Source organism: Cyprinus carpio, unplaced genomic scaffold (genome assembly GCF_018340385.1).
Source record: "Cyprinus carpio isolate SPL01 unplaced genomic scaffold, ASM1834038v1 S000006603, whole genome shotgun sequence".
In the NCBI taxonomy this organism is placed as follows: domain Eukaryota; kingdom Metazoa; phylum Chordata; class Actinopteri; order Cypriniformes; family Cyprinidae; genus Cyprinus; species Cyprinus carpio.
In genome coordinates, this window is record NW_024879248.1 from 146150 (window position 1) to 163446 (window position 17297).

At 37.3% G+C, this 17297-nt stretch overlaps 1 protein-coding gene and 1 pseudogene across 6 annotated transcripts; one reads left to right on the forward strand and one right to left on the reverse strand.

Annotated features, from left to right (window-relative positions):
• Positions 1–1064: 1064 nt before the first annotated feature.
• Positions 1065–10825, forward strand: LOC122144147 (annotated as a pseudogene).
• A 1635-nt stretch (positions 10826–12460) lies between these two features.
• Positions 12461–16647, reverse strand: LOC109062610 (RUS family member 1-like). 6 transcript variants are annotated; one of them, XM_042754852.1, is made up of 15 exons: positions 16573–16647; positions 16141–16296; positions 15993–16070; positions 15242–15356; positions 15119–15164; positions 15019–15051; positions 14822–14927; positions 14633–14734; positions 14409–14479; positions 14147–14331; positions 14009–14065; positions 13847–13912; positions 13562–13702; positions 13190–13255; positions 12461–13110 (listed from the first exon to the last, which is right to left on the reverse strand). In XM_042754852.1, the coding sequence occupies exons 2-15, from the start codon at positions 16294–16296 to the stop codon at positions 13025–13027; spliced, it is 1308 nt and encodes a 435-aa protein (XP_042610786.1). In that variant the 5' UTR covers positions 16573–16647; the 3' UTR covers positions 12461–13024. The 6 variants fall into 6 exon arrangements, with proteins under 6 accessions (XP_042610786.1, XP_042610782.1, XP_042610783.1 ...); XM_042754848.1 differs by having other exon boundaries at positions 16521–16628; XM_042754849.1 differs by having other exon boundaries at positions 13847–13909; positions 14006–14065; positions 16521–16628.
• Positions 16648–17297: the final 650 nt, after the last annotated feature.

Sequence of the window (17297 nt, forward strand, 5' to 3'; positions counted from 1 at the left end):
AAAAGAGAATCAAAGAGCTTATAACTTATATATTTTCAGTCAACATGTATTATACAGTATATTTTTAGAATATCTGCTTTCCAACTTATTGTTGATTTTTTTTGTTACCTGTTATATTTATGCTGTGAACTTAAATTGTTTGTTTTATAATTTTTTGTTTATTTGTGTTTTTATAACTGTTTTGTTTTGAATTGTTTGTGTTTATCAAGCAAATAAACTGTTCAGTGGGCAGGTTTATGTTGTGACAACACATGCCCCTCTATAGTAGGCAAACGCTGTTGAATGTGCCTACAGGACCTATGCTGAAAGACCTTATTAATCAAAACTATTTTTTATAATTGCTATTACTGAGTCCGAACAATGTATATAGCATAATAGCAGGGAAATATGTATTACTCAACTTCAGGTAATCAACACTGTGTATTTTAAATAGGTTACAGTCTAAAAAACATATTCAAGGGTTTCATCGATTATAATTTATTTTATAAAATGCACAGTGTATTTTTTTACAATCCGATTTCAGGGAGACCTTAGAAAAATTCAAACTTGATGAAACGCTTAAATAGGCTAAACTAAACATGTCTCTCATCAGCACAGTGACATTAGTGCCGGCCCATCTAGCGACAGACACTATAACCACAGGGAACATGCACAACGTTACTAATAATCTATGTTCTTTCGTGTTTTACCTGATACACATTTGTAATCAGCTTGAAAATAGGGTAACCATACCATAAATCGGTCCACGGGATGTTTAAAACCAATGGTATCTTCCTCGTCTTTTATCATCTTTCGCCGTGAGACCCGTACATTAGAATTTTGACACCGGGAAGTGGATGTGAGGTGTAAACAGACACGCGCGCAGTCATGGACCCGTGACTGTCAGTGAATGAAGCTAGTGTTTCCTGTACCACATGAATGTTTCCCCTCACTTCCACAGGGTGCATCACTAAAGCGGCCCTCGACGGGTTTCGGCGATTCTAACGCCCATCCAGAAAATCCAGCAGGAAGTCCAAACCTCGTGCAATCTGCAGCAGGGGACGCGCCGCGCGAGAAGCAGCGCGATGCCGCGGCGGAAGGTAGGACCTGCATCCTTACCAGGCCATCGCTGCGCAGAATCGCGCACCTGGCGTGTTCATGTGCTAGCCAGCCTTCACCTGCTCGCTTCACACACACACACACTGTATTGCCAAAAGTTTTAGGATAAACCCTTCTAATGAAGGTTTGGACTGCTTTAGTAATTTCCATGAGTATGTGTTTGACACAGGACCCTTTTTTATTCACCATGTACAGTTCCTCAGTGTATAAGGCAAAGATTCAAAACAAAGAAATGGTTGATTAAGTCAGTGTGGAACGAGCTCGAGTGGTCTGCCGAGAAAGCTGAACACCTTCTGGTCGTGACACAAATCATCACACCAAAACACTTCTACATGCACTATATGGACAAAATCATTGGGAACACCCCCATGAAAAAGGGCACCTTCCAAAACTGTGGCAACAAAGATGGATGCATAAGAAGTGTATGTTAAAACATAGTATTTCCATCTGTGTTGCAAAACAGGTTTGGAAGTGTTCTACAATGATGGTACTCAACAAGAAACAAGTCATTGGTGTTTGGTGATGCGTTTTTGGCTTCAAGGTCTGCATTTAAAGATAATTATTTAAACTGTAGGGCGTTAAAAAGAGCGAAACCACAAGGAAAGGCTCACCAGGTCACTGTCACAGGTCATGTGACGCGTTGAGAACTTGATTTTTGTTACCGTTAAATTACCAGGGAATTAACAGCGATATCAAGCTTAAAATGTGGAGTAAATTTTTTCATGAAAAATTATCATCACTTATCCAAAGTGTTTTTTCTCATTTGGTTCATTTTTGTTTCTTGCTATAAACAATAAAAAAACGAGAGACGGTACCAATTTTCCATGAAGATTCCATTGGTAAAAAAAAAACCCTTAGATTACACTAGTTAAGATGAAATAAAAACACAGGACTAAAAAATAAAAACACATATAAAACCACAAGAAAAAAAATAATAACACAGAAAATAAAAATACGTTCTACAAGCATTATTAATCTTTCCTGTTAATTCTTCCAGCATTTACTAATTACGTTATTAAAATCAAAAGTTGAATCTGTTAAAAATTCCGTCGGGGAGCTAAGATGAACTAACATGAACAGTTTGATTTTTAGTAACAAACATTAACAGCAGTTATGCTTATTGTTATTTAACTGCCTAAACTAATGGGACCTTGTATTGGTAAGTGTTGTGTTAAGATTTACTTTGTATTCGTGACCAAACTGGGTTTTTGATTGTTTGTTGACACTTAAGAGGAATGCGGGCAGTAGCTTCTGAAGGTACAGAGGATTCGGACTTCTCAGCTGAGCACACGGGGGGACAGCTCAGAGAGTGAAGTCCACCGGTGAGAAACACCCGCCTCACCGATCGTCTCCTCGCTGCGCCTCAGCCGCAAACTCACAAGGTAAGACACGAGAACTGGTACTGGATCAACTTACTTTAGAGTAAGGGCTGCTACGATTAGGACTAAAATCATAATTGTCGATTATTCCCTTGAAAATTGTAATTGCGAAATATAAAAATACGATATCACAGTTTACAATCGGAATGATGGTTTTATGCCCATTGTTTGATGCAAACTGCATGCCGTATGTTTCATATGAAAATAAAACAAGATTGTATACACACTCTGAACTGAAAAACTTTTAGGGCTTTTCTATAGTATCAAGCCTCAAATGTCAACTATACATAGATGGTTTCTTCTTCAAATTATAAAAAAAGTAAAATATGAATGGTATTCTAATGTTATGCTAAAAACTAAAACACAATGGAAACATCTTTAATATAACATGTAGGAAAGAAAGAAAAACGCACCTTAAGCACAGAAATAAAATAAGTGGACTTTTGAACGATTACGTAATTGTGGCCATCCATAAATTGTTAATCATGCTTAGAAATGCGATGAATTGTTGCCAGCACAAATTAGAGCTCTTCAGGTAAAGTATAGATTTTCTAATAATGATGCTAACATTGACTTCAGGCTGTGGGAATAATGAAATTATCATGTGATTTTTTTTTTACCCTTAATAAAAAAATTAAAAAAAACCTTTTAAATATTAGGCAATGGGTTGACTGGTAGGAAGCAGATGAGGATGGGAACAAAAAAAAAAACAGAAGAAAGAATGAGCGAACAAACCTGCGAGGCTTGTTTCTAGATTCCAGTACTGTGGGGAAAACCGGTCTGCCCTGGTTTCAGAGGACGTGGTGAACTCTTCCACCCGTCGCGTGACTCGCACAGTCAACAGCAGGGGGTGTCAGTCTTGCCCAAGAAACTACCCCTTGCGGCAGGAGTCGCTCTTCCGGCTCAGACACGGAGCAGCTTGGCGGAAATATCAGAGAGGTGGTAGGAGGAGAGAAAACTGCCTGCTTCTTCCCTCATTTTGAGTATCTCCATGCTTGTCTCTTGCTCACATGTGCTTCTCTTCATTCGCTTAGGTTTTTAGTTTCTTCAACGGCTCACCACAGATTTTTCCTCAGTTCATACAACATGTGACCCATTCAAAAGTTTGAGGTCAGTAAGAAATTTATTTTTTTTTCTTTTGTTTTGAAATGTTATCTATTATTCAAAGAATCCTGAAAACAGTTCCAACGAAATATTAAGCAGCACAACTGTTTTCAATGTTGACAATAGAGAGAGAGTTCTTCTTTGAGCCAACGCATCATCATATGAGAAAATGAATTTCTGAAGGATCACGTGACACTGAAGACTGGAACACTTGATGATGAACAATAATTCAGCTTTACATCCACAGGAATAAACTACATTTTAAAATATATTACAATAGAAAAACTGTTTATTTTAATCTTTTATAATCTTTCACAATATTTCCGTGTTTAACAGTACGCCCGGGGTATTTTTGATTCAAGTAAATGCAGCCTTGGTGAGGCAAAAGAGACTTCTTTAAAAAAAACATGTTAAAGACCTTACTGACCTTAAACCTTGAAATGGTAGTGTACATCATGTTTTCATAATCTTTAAGATTTAAATTTGAATTATTTGAAGAAATGCATTAGACTTTCCTATATATTCATTTCATGTTATTTTGTGGGCTTCTGCCTAATTTTTTCTGTTGTGGTTTGCCATAATTTGAATTTTCTCCACCCTGGTTTACAGAAGACCACCCGCTAAAAACCAAGTCATGTGTAACAATAAAAGGCATATTTAAAACAATAATACAAATTTATACGACATTATCAAAGACTAATTACTTCACCACCCAAATACTAATTAGGTTGTTAGTTTACATTTTTTAAATTTGCCACTATCCTGGTTTTGCCATTGGTCAGTATGATTTTTTTTTACCTCATTTAAAACCAAATAAAAAGGTAATATGGGCACTTATTCTTTTATATTTATGTAAATGTACACGGTCAGAATAAGCATGTTTGAATTTTTTTAAGGTTTTTTTTTGAAAGTGGTACACTGAATGACAGTGGAACTCATTTCAAACCAAACTTTTGACATTGTTTTTCTTCAAAAATAATTTCAACCTTAAATGTAGACACGTTACAACTTGCATTTAATGTGCTTCTATGTCATAAAATACTTTTGTAAGTTTATTTTGATGTAGACATCTTAACGTCTTTGACCATAAACACTGTAAAATAAAACACCCTAAAATAGTTAACTCTGTTTTAATCTCTGTTTTTGACAATATGTTTGGTTTAAACATGATTAAAACAACATCTTTTTCAAAGGCATCCAGTTTTTTAAAGCTGTGTTAAACTTGTGAATTAAAAAAAAGTTTTTAAAATTAGATTGAAAAATGAAAGTGTTTATCTGAAGTAAAACAAAAATATTTGTTAATATTCGTCCATGAATTACAGCAACCTAGTCAACTTTTTAATTAATAAATGCCATTTTTTAACATGGAATGATTCACATAGATACACAAAAAGTTATTACGGGGGAATACTCTCAGATTACTATCTTGATATGATGTGAATGGACATTTTAATAGCTCAACTTCTGAGACACATGGTTTGTATGGTATGTGGTTAACTACACCTACACTTTAACCTTCTCTTGTTTTTATTGTTTTATTCTTCCTTCCCTCTGTAGTTATTGCCGTTTCAATTTCTTCATGTAATGATATAGACCTTATTCCATTCTTATATTTCATTCAGTCCTGTTTTCTGTTGTGTTGGTCATCAGACATTAAACAAAGCGCAGACCATGACGAGTCCCCACCCCAGGACGCCCCACCCCGGCACGCTCGCCTCCTCTGAGTCTGACATCGACATGTCCACAGCCCAAACGTTGTCTCCTGATGGAGAGTATGGCAAAGGAGCTGTCACTGAAAGAATCGGGCCTTGACTCACCGGCCACAAAACGACGGCGCTTTCACGAGGAGCTACAACAACTTTAACATGAAGTGCACCACACCTGGTTTCATGGCACTTGGTAATTGGATTTCAGGTCCTTTATCCTAATTGTTAAGAATATTTACAACGTAGCATTCGAAAATTTGGAGAAAGATTTGTTGTTGTTTTTTGGGAAGAAAAAAAAAAAATGTCTGTTATGTTCAACCAAGGCTGCATTTATTTGATCAAAAATACAGTAAAAGTCTGCATTGTGATTATGGTTATAAAATAACTGTAGTCATTGTCATTTACTGCAATTTATTCCTGTGTTCAAAAGCTGAATTATCATCAGCCGTGCACTCCAGTCCCTTCAGTGTCACATGATCCTTCAGAAATTCATTTCTGATCGTACTGATTTGGTGCTTGCGCAAACTTTCTTATTCATCTTGTTTATTTATGAATGTTGAAAACATTCATTCTTTGATATTTAGGAAAGTTAAAAACAGCAGCGTTTATTTATATCGGGAAAACTCTTGTAGTGCTTTATAAATGGCTTTACTGTCAATTTTGATCCATTTAATGTGTTTCTTGCTGAATAAAGGTATCTGTTTCTTTAAAAATATATATATATATATTTACAGAACCCAGAATTTTGAATGGTAGTGTAGTTGTTTCATTTATGTATAATAGTGTCTTACAATTTCTTCTAGCAGGATTGTTTTGTGTTCAGGCGCGATTAAATGCTTAAACATTTAAATTCTACCTATTCGTGGGATCCTCCTTCAGGACATTGACAGGGAAACACAACGAAAGGCACCTTCTCAAAAAAATATCTGGATGTCCACTGTAACATAACCTTTCAGCAGATGAGTGTAAGGTAATGCTTATCCGTATCATTTTGGCTAAACATTTAGCGTAGATTGTATTTGCCACAAACAGCAAGGTTTTTACCAAAAAAAATCAAACCTTTTACTCAGGTGAAGGCAAGCTCTCGAAGACAAACACGTGGAGGACGATGGATGCTGTCACAGCGGCAGGATGAGAATTCGCCATTTTCCCGCTTCGGCAAACAGGTAAAAGCTGCGCACCGAGTATTTAACGTCCGCCTCTTGGACCGGTATGTGCCTTAGTAGTGACGCCCCAATGTATGACATTCTCTAGAGCTGCTTTCAGATTTTTATGTGCATTAAACATGTTGATGAGCCTCAACCTCGCACTCAAATTTCTCACCTGAGTTACCTCCCCTCCACAGCCCAAACGGAGCGACAGCTACGGTATAAAGAAAAGGTGACAGAGATGAGGAGTGGAAGAGAAATTCTGTTCCTCTTAAAGAGCAAAAAGGGACACGTATACAGTGCGTGTCCACATGCTCCATATTTGCAGAAAGAATAACAAAAACCCGCAGAGCAGATACATGTATGGCTTTCTGAGCTCTCGTTGTTTGACTCTCTCCAGGAGCACAAACAGACCCACTGCAGCAGTCATGAGCCTCTGCTGGAGAACATCACAAGTGACTACGACCTGGAGCTGTTCAGAAAAGCCCAGGCATGTGCCTCGGACGATCTTGTAAGAGAGAATCTCACCCATCGTTTTCCCATTTTCTCCCCCCCTCCCTTTTTCCTCCTTTCCTTTTACCTCTCTTTTTCATGAATCTGTAAAGATTGCGGTGGTCTGAGTCTTTTCACCACTGCATTCTGGGTTGTGCGATGGGCCCCGCCCGGACTCTCTTCCACTGTAGTCTCCAAACTGCTGGCATTTCTCTCGTCTGTTGCATATAGGTGTTACTCATAGTTTTATTTTAAGTAATTTATTTTTTCTGTCAGAAACAGCTCCAAAAATGAAAACTCTGACATTTACTAACCCTCATGGCATTTCAGTCCTGTATAGTGCTTGACTGAAAAGAAAATAACAACAAAATTGAGTAAATAATAACAGAATTATTTTCGGCTGAACTGTTCCAATAAGAGAAAATAATAATCTTGAAGTAGGCATTACATGCACCTTCTTATTTTCTCCAGCTGATTTCTATCTTAACGGTTTAATTTAACTCTTAAATTTCTACATTGCCTTCTGTTTATTAATTAGTACCGTCTCTGAAAATGTACACCTCCATTCGAAGGTTTGGGGATCAGTATTATTTTCCTTTTTAAGAAAAAAAAGTCTCTTATGTTCACCAAGGCTGCATTTAGAACTGTTTAAATAACTGTTTACTATTGCAATTTATTCCTTTGGTGGCAGAGCTGAAATTGTAGCAGTCAGAAATCATTCTGTATACTGATTTGTTGCTTAAGAAACATTTCTTATGATTATCAAAGTTGAAAACCGTTGTGCTGCTGGGAAACTGTGATACTGTTATTTTTGTTGGTTCGTTTGATAAATAGAAAGTTTAGAGAAAGTGTTTATTAGAAATATAAATATTACCAATGTATTTACAGTCAAGTTTAATGCATCCTTCCTGAATAAAAGTATTGATTGATTTCTTTCTTTCAAAAAAAAAAAAATTCTTACTGTCCCCAAACTTTTGAACTATGGAGTATCTCTCGATCTGGTCCTCAGCCTCCTCATTCATGAATCTTCTGTGGTAGGCTTCAGGGTTTTTCCTTCTATCTCTGTGTCGTCATTCCCTCCAGTCAGACCTGTGTTTCTTCCACCCTTCATTGGTCCTTGCAGGAAAAACTCCGGCTGCAGGGACAGGTCACGGAGGGCAGCAACATGATAAAGACTATTGTGTTCGGCCGCTACGAGCTGGACACCTGGTACCACTCGCCGTACCCCGAGGAGTACGCCCGCCTCGGCCGTCTCTACATGTGCGAGTTCTGCCTCAAGTACATGAAGAGTCAGACCATTCTGCGACGTCACATGGTAACTCTTTCACACGTTCAGTTAATGACGGTTTAATTTTCAAACAAAAGAGTTCTGATTCTTAAGTTTTGTCCAACCTTGAATCAAAATGTTGATAAGTGTGTGTGTGTGTGTGTGTGTGTGTGTGTGTATGTGTGTCACACATACACCTCTTTATCTCACTTTCAATCAGGCCAAATGTGTGTGGAAACATCCACCAGGTGATGAGATTTACAGAAAAGGGGCTATATCTGTTTTTGAAGTGGACGGCAAGAAGAACAAGGCATGAACAAAGACATTCCACAGCGACTCTTGATTTTGAATTGGATTGCAATCAGTACTTGATTCTACATTGACACTGTCATTTGCCTTTTGCAGATTTATTGCCAAAACCTCTGCCTGCTTGCCAAACTCTTCCTGGACCACAAAACTTTGTATTACGATGTGGAGCCGTTCCTCTTCTATGTGATGACTGAAGCTGACAATACCGGCTGCCATCTTGTAGGATATTTCTCCAAGGTACTCTGTTAGTGACTTTGTGTGTTAGTGAGCTTCAGTTACCTTGCACACTTGATTATTTTGTAGTAATCGAAATACGTATCTGGGTTTAGGAAAAGAATTCATTCCTGAACTACAATGTCTCCTGCATCCTGACCATGCCACAGTATATGAGGCAGGGTTATGGCAAGATGCTGATTGATTTCAGTGAGTGCAGTAGATCTAGACATTTGTATGCTTTTTATATGTTATGTCATTACTGTGTTAAGCTTAAACAAGATTTCAAATGGTGATGTTAAAGTTACAATTGCAGTCATAGAATACATCATTTATGCCATGTCATTTTGTCTTAAAAACTCCCTTAAGAACATGTTAGAATAGTTCTTTTATCGTATGGTCATGTGCACTTTTTGATGCTGCAGTTAATGGAAGACACAAATGTGTTAATGCGTGAATGGCTTGTTTCTGAACAGGCTACTTGCTGTCCAAAGTGGAGGAGAAGGTTGGCTCTCCTGAACGTCCTCTCTCTGACCTGGGACTCATCAGTTACAGGAGTTACTGGAAGGAAGTGCTCCTGCGCTACCTGCACAACTTCCAGGGCAAAGAGATCTCCATTAAAGGTACTTAGTGTTATGTTCAGTACTTAAAATAAAAAAAATGTGGAGAAGATCTTGTTTACATCAAAACTGAAACCAACCGTTCACACAGAACATATATTTCGTGCATTTTCTAGAGGGACATTTATCACCGTTGCACTTGCATCTCGCACAAAAGAGCCGCATGTTTAGAAAGCCATGTAAAATTAATGCAAGTTTAACATTGAAAAAAAAAACACATATGAGCCTTTATGGTGGGGTTGTTTCCCCTCATCCCACTGCATCTCATATTTTAAATGAAAAATGTACTCTGTGTGATTGGCCTTCCACCCTTTGTATTAAACTATGCATACATACATGATGCTGTTTTGTTTATAGTTGATTAAGCAACTTAATTAATTATGATCGGTTTATAAACATTATTTTAAACATTATGCACTTTTTTCACAGACAGTCATGTTATCTTATACTTTGAATGAAGGTGCATTAGTAATATTTTGCTCAGGAGAGAAGCCAAAAGCTTTTCTTCACCCTAACTGAAATTATGCATTTGAAATTTGAATATAATTTGAATTTCGATCATATTTAAGTACAAAATTCAAATTTTAGTTTTTCAGCCATTTTGACAGCCCTAGTGAGCATAAGAGACTTCTTTCAAAATCATTAAAAAGTCTTACAGACCATAAACGTTTGAACAGTAGTGTGTGCTCCTTTATCTTCCTTTTCTATTTGTGGATGAAACGCTTAATATTATGAATAATTGTTTTCATTCTTTGTCATATATTCACACTTGGGAGCAGAAATCAGCCAAGAAACGGCTGTCAATCCTGTAGACATTGTCAGCACTTTACAGTCACTGCAGATGCTGAAATACTGGAAGGGGAAGCACCTGATCTTAAAGAGACAGGTAACTGTAATTGAAATGTTATATCTGTAGTCATTTTAGCAACAGACTGTTTGCATTCATTACAGGCTTGTTATTTTGATTATTTTGTGTTTTTGGTGTTTTTTTTGAATGCATTTAAATGATTTTTAGGATCTGATTGATGATTGGAAAACCAAAGAGGCAAAACGTGGAAGCAACAAGACTATTGACCCTTCGGCCTTGAAGTGGAGCCCACCCAAAGGAACCTAAGACAATAATCTGCATGCTCCTCACTGTTTGCTGTAGCTTAGCAGGTCTTGGTCACTATGAGAATAGCTCAACACATAGGAAAGTGTTGTCTCTGTTACAGTAAGTTACAAGCAAGGCTGCGATCCTAACTGCGTCCTGTACGTGTCACATGGTTCAGTTAAAACATTTCGAGTTACCCTAACTGTTCTCTTCTAGTTTCTTGAAACATCTTTAACATTTCAACAAGCATCGTAGAACATCTGCACGGGAGAGCCCATCACCTAACTTAGTGTTTGATTCTCTATTGGCAATTGTTTTACTGTTGTTTTTTTAGTCATCTATTGCATCTCTTTATTTTATAGAAATGACTATTTGACTGTTAAATATTTGTGAAAATCTCTTTATTTTTTTTTTTTTTCTTTTTTTTTTTTTTTAATTTCCTTCGAACTACCTATTTGACATTAGCCAAAGTTAAAATGATATTTTATTAGCTCAAGTGAGACTGACCTGTATTTTGGAACAGACACATTGCAGTAAATGTGATTATATTAACCCTTCATCAAGTGTTATTTTTTCTAAAGCCTTCAACGAAAACTATTAAGTGGACGCTTCACTTAGTTTATAGCATGTCTTGCAGGAACTGTAATTTGTGAGCAGGCAGAATATCTTAAATTAGCTCGTAGGCTTGTAAACGCCAGCTAGTGGATTTAACTCAGACTGTACTATGATATGCCAGTAGCATGTGTTGCACTTGAGTTTCTCTCTCCTCTGAAATAAACTCGGTCACTGTTTAACACGATGACGTTCAGTGAGTTAATGGGGTATAAATGTTAATAAACAGTGGGGAAAGTCCTTAAAGGAAGTTGATCACTCATACAAACGATACTGTGAATGTTGGTAATTAACCAAACATTTTATGAGCGAGGTGCTTCCTGTTTACTTTGCGCTGTTTCTACAGTCAGTGAACACTAACATATGTTTAAAGATCATCACTTGAAGCGTTTTTAGTAAACTTAAACTTAAAAAGGAACGGTCTCAGACTCGTGTAACTTTAGTTACAAACATGTATGACTTGTTCTGTGTTCTTTATTTCTAACGTAAGAAAAAAAAATGACCTGAGGCTGATGGGTTACAGACAGCGTAAACAGGTAACCCGCCATTGAATATTTGGCAGCGCACACAGGACGCAGTTCGAGCGCGTAGTAAAGGAAGTATGTTACCAACATGTGTTTGCACAACACGGCCACTAGAAAAGTCATCATTATCACGGCCTGGACATTTCCTGAAAGATACAAATATCATGAGAAACCTCTTGTTTTCGGACGTTAGTTCACGGTTTATCTTGCTGACATTATATCCTCATTAGTCTGTCTTTGCGCCTGAGAGCTGAGAGGTAGGCGTTATTGTGTCATTTAATTGTGATGTGATGATAATGAAATTGTTCCTGTGACTCAGTGGTAGAGCATTGAGTTAGCAGCGCAAAAGGTTCAGGGTTCAATTCCCAGGGAACACGCATACTGGTTAAAAAAAAAAAAAAGTTCCCCTGAAATGCACTGTAAGTCACTTTGGATAAAGCGTCTGCTAAATATAAATATTGTTTTTTATTTAAAAAAAATAATAATAAAAGTAGTGTGACTACTGCAAAGAGAGAATTGGTTTTGTTAAAATGCACGTCACATTAAGCCACTGTTAACCTGTGTAAATTCTCAGAAATTAAGTTGAACACATTTAGTCATTGTATTATTATAAAATATACAAAATTATTGCTTATTCATATCTCAAAAGTTACTATAGTTGCTCAGTCCATTTGGCCTGTTTTTCCCCCACTTTTAATACAGTATGTTGGCAACTGTTTCCATCAAATTTAATTAAAATAATTATCAATATCAGTGCTGTAGCTGAAATATGATTAATGTGTATTATCACACATTTTTCTAATGAGAATACGTTATGTGGTAAATTTCTCTTTTCTTGATTAAAGTGCAGCATTCCACTGGATTCTTGTTTTCAATATTGTTTGTATTTACAGCAGTGTTCTTTTATTCATTTGTGTGGCTTTTTTTATTATTAAAACATGTACAAAAACACATACACTTCTGTTTCAACGTTCAGGGTTGGTAAGATATTTTAAAATGTTTTTGAAAGCAGTCTCTTGTTTTTACCAAGGCTGCATTTATTTGATCAAAAATACAGTAAAACAGTAATAGTGTGAAATTATAACAATTTTCTGTTTAAATATAATCTAAATGTAATTTATTCCTGTGATGGCAAAGCCGAATTTTCAGCAGCCATCACTCCAGTCTTCAGCATTACATGATCCTTCAGAAATCACTTGAGAAGCTTTTCTTATCACTGTTGAATGCAGTTAGTCACTAAAAAACTACTGACCCCAAAATTTTAAAGAGAAGCATAACCCTCTAGAGTATAGGAATACATGATTCGCTCCTCTTTGTTTTTATTTGTATGGTATATTTAAGACACTTGCATACATCTGCAAACTTTCAGCTCTTCAAATCTTTTAAAACTGACAGATGTTTCAAAGTGAATATCAGTCGAAACCAAAACATCCATCCTCTAGTTCTTGCTAAATTTTCTTCAGCTTCTCTTTTTGCTCCATTCCACACGCCACTCGTTCCAGTCCAGTAGTGTCTGGTCTGTGTGCCACTTTGCTTGATCCAGTTCTGATAAACGTAAAGAAAGGGTTATTTTTTTTAGGTCTCTAAATGCTAAATCTTATTGCAACATGCATTACACATTTACCTTTTAGGAATGTCTGGAAAATCTGATTAACCATCTTATGACTCTGTGACACCAGCTCCCATGGGTCTGGAAAATAAAACCGTGTCAGAGACCTTACGGTGGTACCATATTTAATTTTTGAAAGAAATGAAAACGAGGCTGTGAAGAACAGAAGTACGAGAGCATTCAATATATTGAAGTATAATTGAGTGTATTGTATTCAATAGATTTAACAAAATATCAACAATATGTCAGCCTTGCTTTTTGGTGTCTTACCCGACTTAAAGAAAAGAAGCGACCATCCCTTGATCAGCAAGCATAACCAGTACTATGCATCTAAAGATAAACATGAAACAAAGATCTGTCTTTCATCACAACTGAACGAGTGCTTACCCTTAGTGTTTGAGAGCTGCTTGAGCGCACCGCTCAGAGAGGAATGATCGTGCAGCACAGCACGAAGACACAAGGCCTGACATGCTGCCATGATTTCATCACGCACTGAAGCATCGCTTCCCAGACACACACACACAGTACCTGGAGAAAAAAATGCATCCCATAAATGTGTCATTGCTGCTCTGGCTGAGTCATAGCTAAGCATAAATTCCCTAATTTTATTTCAGATCATGTTATTATGTCTGACCTCTGTTTATATAGCAAAATTTGAGGGGGGTTTTTTACCATTTTTGATTCCAATGAGATACGGTTTGCTGTTGTTCTTCAGCGCCAGCTGCAGTTCTCCTGGCTGAAGTCAATACCACATCGTTTTAACAGTCAATACTGTTTTCAAAACAACATTATATTTGTAATTAGTAAGTGAATATAAAAGCAGATGAACAGACTCTTGAACAATGTCTCCAAGCCTCACACCCAACTTTATGGGAACTGTCCTTCTGAGCGCTGGGAACAGGAATAGAATTTTGTTAATCAAATGTGTAACGAATCATATTAAATATACAAAATCAGGTTTTAAGGCCATACACAAGAACACAGGCTCCTTCTGATTGGCCTCCGCTGGACTGAGCAGTTGACCATCAAGCAGGTACCGATGAAGGACTATGGACAAGCGAGCCTCGTTAAGCGTTTCCATAACAACAGAACGAACAGCTTTGTAATTGGCAAACAGGTGGAGAACAGTGAACAGGAAGAACAGGATGAACGTCAGCCTGAATAAAAGCGCACAAATCAGTATCTGCCACACACTTCATGCAGAGCGAGGCTCACATATCAGGGTGTAACTCACAATGGGTTATCTGTTACGAGCGGGATGAGTGCCAGGCTGACCAGCAGTCCTGCCAGGTTCACCAGGGTTTCCTTGTCAGGACAAAAAAGCAGAGAAATGACACACTGACACATGAAACCACTGACACATTTTGACCTCAATTTCCTACATTAAGAGGGAATTTTGCTGGGAGAATCGAGAAAGGAAAACTATTATGAAGTATATGAGAGAAAGTGAATAAAAACCTGGCTCCCATCTTTGGCGGAGATATCAGCCATGTTGTTTCTGCGAGCTTGATGGACAGTTAAGGCAGCTCTTGTTGCTCCACCAGCGACTCCTACAATGGACTGGAATGACAGAAATAATGGAATGTATCTAGGTATTTACTGTCAAACAGATTTAAGGTTTAGAGGAAGATGCAGTTAATGTTTTACCTTAAATATCCCAGCAATGCAGACGATTAGAGTGAAAAACGGAGGGAAATGAGGGGCTGCAATCTCCATGAACATCGCCACGTCATTAAGAATGTCAGCGAAGAGCCTGACAAGACAAGAAAGAGATTATTATGTCAAATATTTATGAGAAGTATTACATTAAAATGTTTAACATTAAAGTCATTGCTGTACCGTACCTCCATTTTTTGGCTTCAGAATCTAACTTGCTCCTGAAATACAAGGTCACAATTAAAACTATAAAATAGAACATCTTCAGAATGGTGGGTCAAATATTACCCTTTGAGCCAAGCAAAAAGTATCCTTCCCAGCATCCCAGTTCCATCTGGAAAAAAAAAAGAGGGAGAAAATGGTTAGAAAAGCATGCATTCAAAAATGAACATGAGTCATCTGTGCACATACCCCTAAGCAACCATGTTATTGTAGCTGCTGCAACTGTTGCTTCTTGATTTCCAACCCCAACACCCCTCAGTGAAGCCTGAGTGGCAAGTGTGCCAGACAGAGAGCTGGAAAATGCCTTGGAACACAAAACACAGTGCTATATTAGTACATATATATATATATATATGCCTGAGTGGCGAGTGATTGTATTCCAAATAAATGTTGCTCCTTTGAACTTTCTATTTGTCAAAGAATAAAAAAAAACCATATCACTGTTTCCACAAATATATATATAAAGCAGCACAACTGTTTCAACAATGATATATAATAATAAATCTTTCCTAAACACCAAATCAACATATTGACTTCTGAAAAATCATGTGACGCGTAAGATAATTAATTACATTTGAAAATATATTCAAATAGAAAACATTGTATTTCAGAATATTTTATAATTATTACTGTGTTTTTGATCAAATAAATGCAGACCTGGTGAAAGTCAGAGACATTTTTCATCTTACCAATGCCAAGTTTTTGTTATTTCAAGGTAAAAAAATCTTACCATAAATAAATAAATAAAATAAAGTACTTGTATTAAGTCTTATTGAGTAATAAATTAATTGTGGGGTATTTCTTCTGTTTCTGTCAACATTAAGGGTTAATATTATTCTTTTTGTCAAAAATCATTATGTTTGGCAAATGATTTTTGCCCCGACAACAAAATCAAAGAACCTTCAGCCCTGCCCGAGTGTCAGATCTATGGGACATGTACCTGCACAGTGTCCCAGAGCTGATACTGAAGGTAATCCTCGCTGACACTCTCAGGATAGCCCTGTGGCAGGAAGACACTCTGGGAGAGGAGAGAGCAGTTAGTGGTGTGATCTGAGAGACTTTCCTGTTTTTCTGTGTCAGTCACGCACTTGAAACACGCCAGAGACTGAATTTCTCGCCAGTCTGCCGCCCACCGCATCCCTCTGTCTCTTCATCCTCCCATCCTTCAGGAAGTATCTCCATGACTCCTGTGAGCCATAGCGCTCTGTGGCAACCACCCCTTCACCGTCCTCCATCTCTGCCATCTGCACATCAGTCAACACGTGTGCATTAAACACCAACGAGCCACCAAGCCGAGTGATAATCAATAACTTCGGGTCTTTTACTTTGAATTTTCACACTCAACTGTAACAGCAGTCTCACACATTGCACCTCATGCACATTATCTAGCAAAATATATTTTTGTTAATGCAATGGAGTTTTCTGTATGTTGTCACGCTGTGTAGATTCGTAAATTACAAATACGTGCAGGTGTTGCGCTGTAGCTTGCGGTTTCAGTAGATTTGACTGGAATCGCCCACCTCACCAGCGTCCCACGCATAGGTCCCACGTATCACGCTTCCGTGTTTAGACTGGATCGCTGCGTCATGGGCACGACGCGGCTTCTGATTGGCTCATGGGATTTTACGTAAGCGTAATCAAAACCATATGAAACGAGTGAGAAGATACTCTGCTAGTAGTTTTATTAATTCATTTACTTAACTTCCTTATTTGTGTGGTTACATCATACGCAATGATTTGTTTTATTTGGTTTGTAAATATTACATTGTGTTTAATTTTTGTTCTGTATAAATTCCTGCAGCAGCACTTTTCCTTTTTTTTTCTTTCTTTCCTTTAATTAAATGAACAAGGAGAACAAGAGGGACTCTCCAGACCTCAGTGTCTCTCTCTTTGTTAATGTATCAGCTCAGCTCAGAATAGCTGACCTTCGCAAGCCAGTGTTGTGTGCGTGTCTGTGACAAGTCAGAGCAAAGCTGAAATATGTATGGAATTTTTATTTATTTATTTATTTAAATTCTTGGTATCAATGATTTTAGCAGCTGGTGTCATGTGCTCTGAGTTATGTCTTCTTAACACAATCTCGACGGCACAAACATATTTTATCACCGCCAGTGTTGGGCTAGTTACTCAGAGAATGTAATATATTACTCATTACTAGTTACTCCTTTCAAAAGTAATATTGTTACTTTACTTATTACTTTCTGGCAACATTAATTAGTTACTTGCATTACTTTTTCTTCACAGA

What these genes read in the sequence shown, in the direction of transcription:
- LOC109062610 (XM_042754848.1), bottom strand. Translation starts at nt 16,592, where the DNA reads ATGCGTGGGACGCTGGTGAGGTGGGCGATTCCAGTCAAATCTACTGAA. An exon ending in GCATTGCTGGGATATTTAAG is followed by an intron (nt 14,735 to 14,821) that starts GTAAAACATTAA and finishes CTGTCATTCCAG; the next exon opens with TCCATTGTAGGAGTCGCTGG. An exon ending in GCAGCTCTCAAACACTAAGG is followed by an intron (nt 13,256 to 13,561) that starts GTAAGCACTCGT and finishes TTTATTTTCCAG; the next exon opens with ACCCATGGGAGCTGGTGTCA.